Source organism: Chelonoidis abingdonii, chromosome 1 (genome assembly GCF_003597395.2).
Source record: "Chelonoidis abingdonii isolate Lonesome George chromosome 1, CheloAbing_2.0, whole genome shotgun sequence".
Lineage (NCBI taxonomy): Eukaryota > Metazoa > Chordata > Testudines > Testudinidae > Chelonoidis > Chelonoidis abingdonii.
Genome location: NC_133769.1, coordinates 163,555,430 through 163,561,429, shown reverse-complemented (window position 1 = coordinate 163,561,429; position 6,000 = coordinate 163,555,430). Strand labels below are relative to the sequence as shown.

Here is a 6,000-nt window from a genome sequence, read left to right as displayed (position 1 = left end):
GACACTGCCTTTAGACATCAAAATGAAGCATATCCATTCTCCTTTTCCCCGTTCCCCTTTAGTTCTGTCCTTGCAGGCAACTCTTTGCAGCTACATAGCAGTAGCGAAGCTGTGAACTCTCTTTTCCTCCACCTTGCTTACTTCAGTGAGGTGCTAACTTGCAGGCTGCTGAATTTCAGCAGGCTGAAAGCTAGGAGAAATAAGGCTAAAAGGTGACATAGAAAGAACAAGAATCTTGATAAATTTAAATAATGTGATACAAATACTTTAAAAGCAGCCTCTGATACAAATTTCCTTTAAAAAAAAAAAACAGTTCAAAGAAACCAGCTGCACTCAACTCCCAGGAGGTAAAACTTGCTCTGATTTATTCTCATATGGTCGGACACTGCTGTTGCACCTGTGTAAAGCCATTAACTTCAAGGAATAAGTGCAAGGTTTTAACTGAAAGCAGCATTCAGCGTATAGCGTGCATGCAGGATTTTGTTCCAAGTCTCTTGCTAATGTGTCCCCTCTTGTTCAGTCAGGGCTAACCTGCTTGTAATCAGTCACTGGGGTTTATACATACACACACACTGAGAGGACTAGATGCACAAGCAGGCTGTGGGACTCCCTGACCTAAGCATTCTGGTGCTGTGGGAGGAGTGGCTTTTTTGCAAAGAAGGGATAGTCTACGTAACCTAGAGCCAGAAAGAGTGAGAAAAACCAGACTGTTTAATAGTGGCAAGAGACTGGGCCTGGAAAAAATTAAATTGACTTAGTGAAGGCATATGAATAACTCCAGAAAGGCCTAACAAAACTAGGTAACTGGGCAACAGGCTGGCAGATGGAATGCAATATAGACACATGCAAGGTAGTGTACACTGAAAGAGGCAATCTGCTATACATTGCTGCGCTCTGATCTACAGCAGCTGTAGTTTCAAGGGGCGGGGGGGAATCGGTCTTGTTGACAATGCAGAGGGGGTGACTGCTCAACACCCAGGGGTGGGCAAAAAGGGAATGAATCTCTGGCTATATTAGGACAGCAACACAGATTGTTATGACAACATTACTTCTGTGATGACTGGGACTTTCAAAGAAACCAAGAGGAGTTTGGTGGCCATGTCCCATTACAATCCATTGGGAGTTGTGTGCTAAACTCCTTTAGGTTCCTGGGAAATTCCAAGCCCAAGGAACTTCCTAACCGTGAATTCAGTGTCCAGCTCTGGCCACCTCCATGCAAAAAGGACACTTCAGAAATGGAGAAGGGCAACAGGTGTGTTTAGGAGATTGAGGAGTGGGGTAGCTCTTCCATAGGAGGAAAGGTTTGAGTCTAGGGCTGTTTACAGCAGCTTGGAAAGGAGACCAATAGAAAGCCATGTTTCTCTCAACCAGGAGGGTCACAAAAGGCTACTGGGGGATTATGAGATGTTGAAAATTGTATTATAGTCTAACGCAAAGAAAATTTTACCCCCCATCCCCCTGGCCTGCACATCCCTACCCTTCAAGGTCAGGTGGCCTCTGTCAACCTCTCAGTAAGTACACACAAACAGATCATACAGACTCAGCATGAATACTTTTTTTTTTTTTACTCCTACCGTTATAGTAAAGTATGGAGGTCATGAAATTTTTTTACTTCAGATAAGGGCTCACCCACCCAATAAGGTTGAGAAATGCTGGTAGAGAGGACAACTGTCTTGTCCTATTTACCTCTGTCCATAACGCATGGACAAGAGGCCCTTTGATGAAATTAAAAGATAATATGTTTGAAATGGATAAACTCATTTTTATATGAAGTAAATTAACCTTGTGCTGCAACTATACTTAGAAAAAATAGCTTAATAAGATTCAAGGAAAGGTTTCAGCATATAATTGAAACCACTCTCTGCAATTAACATTAGTTAAAATAAATATTACAAGGGCCAGCAAATCTTATGCTTCAAGACAAACCGAGTACTAGCTGAGGACAGGAAGAAATTATCCTGGCTTGGTCCATTATTGCACAGTCCCAGTAGATGCATTATCAGTGTTTTGCTTCTTTTCCTGAAACATTTGGCATTGGATTAGATTAATTAGAAACAGATTAATGGAGTGGCTGGACCATTAAGCTATTGCAGTATGTTAATGCCTTTGCTCCCTGAAGGAGGAGATTCCACCAGGGGAAGACTCATGAGAATGACTTGTAATTTAGTACAGACTATAGAAAACATTTTGTGTTCAATGGGGGACCTGACAAGTTATTCAGCAGGTCTGTGAACCAGCCTCCTACACAATGGACCTCCTCAATAGAGAGTGTTTCTTCCCAGGATTGGGAGGATAAGGAGATAATCAGCTGATCTCCCATTCCAGCTGATCTATCTTCTTGTAACCAATGCCCTTATTATTACAGTAGACTTGGTCAGTGAGTGTTTCCATCCTCCTCTCCCTCCCAAAGTGACACACAACTAATGCCCAAAAGTGAATGTCAGATGTTTGGATTGCTGAAGTCAGGACAGTCAGTGGGGACCTGTGAGCACAAGAGCTGTCCATGGCGAAACCAATGGCAGTGGGTCACTCTGTCCTTCACAGTGCTAATTCCCAGGATGGGAATAGGGGACGACAAAAAGGGAAAGAGGAAACAAGAGTAATTGATCAGCAAGCAGATATGTTTGGAGGCACCCGATGGCTATGCAGATCTTTGCTTCCCAAAATCCTTGCTTCCCACGAAGAAAGTGTTTGGTGATGGAAATCCTCTTTTGGAAGGAATGCAGTATCATTAATCTTCCCTGCAACCTGTTCCCCTTCTTCACATAGGTAGTGAGTCAGGCCCAGCTGGATTCTCACGTTGCTGACTGGAGCCCTGGAGGGAGGTCTTCACTCACTGTTACTTCATACGCTGTGCTGTAGATCACGTTTTCCTTTTGCACGTAGCTGGCGTAGGGCTCTAACTCCTGCTGCTCATTACTATCCTAGTAAATCAAAGGCCATAACCATGAACACTAGGACTGGATTTATTAGGAAATAGTTATTTCTGAAGTGAGCAACAACGTTTCCCCTCCCCTAAATGTCAGAAACGCAGGGAGCAGGGCTCCACGGATATCTGAATGATCACAGGCTGATGCTATGGAAATGGCTGATGGCAGGTCTGCCTTACAGATAGAGCCAACAAGGGCAGCATGATCTAGTACCAAGCACAATGGAATGGGGTGCAAAACTGGGATCAATGGCTGGTTCTTTCATTGACCTGCTGAGTGAACTGGAGACGTTTACTTCACCTCTGTTTTCTCATCAATGCTCTGTCTCTCTTACCTATTTGGACTATAAGATCTTTGGAGACGGCCTCTCACTATGTCTTTGTACAATACTGAGCATATTGGGGCCCCGATCTCAGTTGGTGCCTAGAGGTTCTATTGCAAACCAGTAATAAATAATAATAAACCAGGCTAAAGCTGCAAAATAAGGTTAAGTTCCCATCTGTGCTAATGAGGATTTCATGATGTGGCAGTAAAAACAATTGTATATAGGCTCCTAAATGCCCAAATGCCTTTTGAAGATGAGACTGAGGCTCCTCAATCAGTTAGATGTTGCACTGCTGAGGGCAGAAATGCCTCAATACCTTTACAAATCTGGGCCTAAGTGACTTGCTCAAAGTCACCACAGCAAGTGTATGGTAGATGAAGGAATTGACTTAGCTCTCTCGAGCCTGTGGCTAGCACTCTAACCACTGACCTGTCTTCCCTGTCCTGTCCTTAGTCAGCTCACCTGTACTGTAACATGTTTTGATCACATCAAAGCTAATTATTGTTAAAGTGTGGGTCTGACTCTCAGTTTCACTAAGAACTCTTTACACTGCTCTGGCCATAACGGCGCCTTAAAGGGTATGTAAATTACAGATCTGGCCATTCAGGACATAGTGCCTGTTTCAGATTTACAGTCCATTTTGTTACGTGACAGCTTTCCTTTTGTAAATTTTAAAAAAAAGTTGCTTCTTATTTAGAGCAATAAGAAAAACTTTCAAAACAACCCCCTTCTCCAGCCACTTTGCTGTAAAACCAGTAGATGTATCACAGCCTTACTCAGCCCAGCTCTTCCTGACATGATCAGGAAGAAGTATCAGAGCTGCTGCTTTTTGAATCACAAGAACGCTAGTTTGAGTCTTTACTGTGGCAGTGTGCTACAGGCACATGTTACAAATCTGAATCTTGCTATTTGGAATGCAGATGGACTCTGTCCTGCTTTGTTTCAAGTAACAGTTTGCGGAACACAATTGCACCCACAGAAAGCAGGAAAAGCCAAAATCTGACAGCTTCCCTTAATATATAAAACTGTTCCCAGTTACTTTGGCAGCACATCTCAGATTTAGTGACATCTTGACTTACATCCTCTTTCTTACCTGCACGTTGCGTGGGGGAGCAGTCTCAGGGATTTTGGACTTATAACAAACTCTGTGAAAGGGAAAGAGGGAAAAAAAGACAGAAAAAAGTATAACAAATTCTACCTTTAATGTTAAATTGGGCCACTAAGACCACACATCTTGGCATATGAGGGCCCTGCTATTGAGAGAGTCTGTAATCCACAACTGATGAACCCCTTCTTCCTCAAGTCATCAAGAACGAGGCTAAATCTCATCTCTCAGATCCTTCCCTGAGTGGCTCTTGACTGGAGGTTCTCAAACTGGGGGTCGTGCCCCTTGGGGTTGCAAAGTTATTACATAGGGGGTTGCGAGATGTCAGCCTCCACCCCAAACCCCACTTCACCGCCACAATTTATAATAGAGTTAAGTATAAAAAATGTGTTTTAATTTATAAGGGGAGTCGCACTCAGACGCTTGCTGTGTGAAATGGGTCACCAGTACAAAAGTTTGAGAACCACTGCTCTTGACTCTGATGTTGTGATCTCCTGCCTCTATGTTTGTGAAATCCCTACTCCTGTCTGTGGGAGCCCCGAGCCCATTGGGGGAGCAGAATAGAGGAGACAAGGTCCTCTGGAGGGATCAGAGCTTTGCCCTGAGTAAGCTTTACTCTACATGAACTAATCCTCTTCTGAGGGAGGAGGAGGAGGACATGAGGCTAAGCAGTTGGAGTTTGGACTAGGGGGGGAGAGGAGCTGAGTGAGGGGTTCTCCTGGAATACCACCGACACCAGGAAAAGAACGTCCCAGTTACAAATTGTCAATATTTAAATACAATGCTCCCTGCTGCTTTACCCTGGAACTGCATCCCTCTGACTCGTTTAAGCAAGGTCTGATGGAACTGAAGTGCAGCTCCAGCCAGCAGCGTCCCTCACGCAACAAAGGAATAAAGATTCTGCTGCTTGATTCAGCTTTATTAACCTTCTGACAGGACAGTTGTGCTCCGTCCTCCAGAGCTGGGTGACATCTGTTTGGTAGGGAAACCGTTTCCCCAAGGTGCTGGCTCAAAGAAGCAAACTGAGAGATTCTGTAGTATGTAGAGAACAACTTTTACTTTGCCAGCTCTCCGTACTGACAGGAAGCTTCCCTGGAGTCAGGAGATGGCATCTTGTGTCCCATTGCCACCTCCTCCACCAGTGTATCATTCACTTAGATAATTGTGCCTCTTTGTGCCACATCATGCCACATCCTGGGTGACTGTGACAGAATCAGAGCTGCTTGGATGTCATCTGATCTGATATCAAATAACACCTTAAGTTTCCTCTCAGCTCTAGACAAACTGATTCCTTAGTGACATATCATACATACCTGCCACAGTGGAGCTTATAGAGGAAAAGTAAAGCCAGAATGAAGAGGATGCCCAGGAGACCAGCAGAGATGGCGAAATACTGAAGAAACATGTTTCCATGATTTTCTAAATAGGGAGAATCACCATTTCAGTTATTTCCTCACTAATCAATTTCTTTATTGTGTTGACTTGAGGATCACAAGGTGCTTTAAACATTAATTATACCTCACAGCCTGCCTGTAAAATAAATAGTATCCTCACTTGACAGAACGGGAGACTGAGGCAAAGAGGTTAAATAGCTTGTCCAAGGTCATGCCTGGAGATTTCAATCTGGAAATGGAATCCTC

The 6,000-nt window shown here is 43.8% G+C and overlaps 1 protein-coding gene across 2 annotated transcripts in view; it reads right to left on the bottom strand.

The window, feature by feature from the left end:
• Positions 1-340: 340 nt before the first annotated feature.
• Positions 341-6,000, bottom strand: part of LOC116828786 (cell surface glycoprotein CD200 receptor 1-A) — a 28,601-nt gene continuing 22,941 nt past the window's right edge. For both annotated transcript variants that reach the window (XM_032787237.2, XM_032787239.2), the window contains 3 exons: positions 5,674-5,779; positions 4,349-4,400; positions 341-2,924 (listed from right to left, as the gene is read on the bottom strand). In XM_032787237.2, coding sequence (XP_032643128.1) covers positions 2,796-2,924; positions 4,349-4,400; positions 5,674-5,779 — 287 coding nt within the window. In that variant the 3' untranslated portion in view covers positions 341-2,795. The remainder of the gene's footprint in view (positions 2,925-4,348; positions 4,401-5,673; positions 5,780-6,000) is intronic.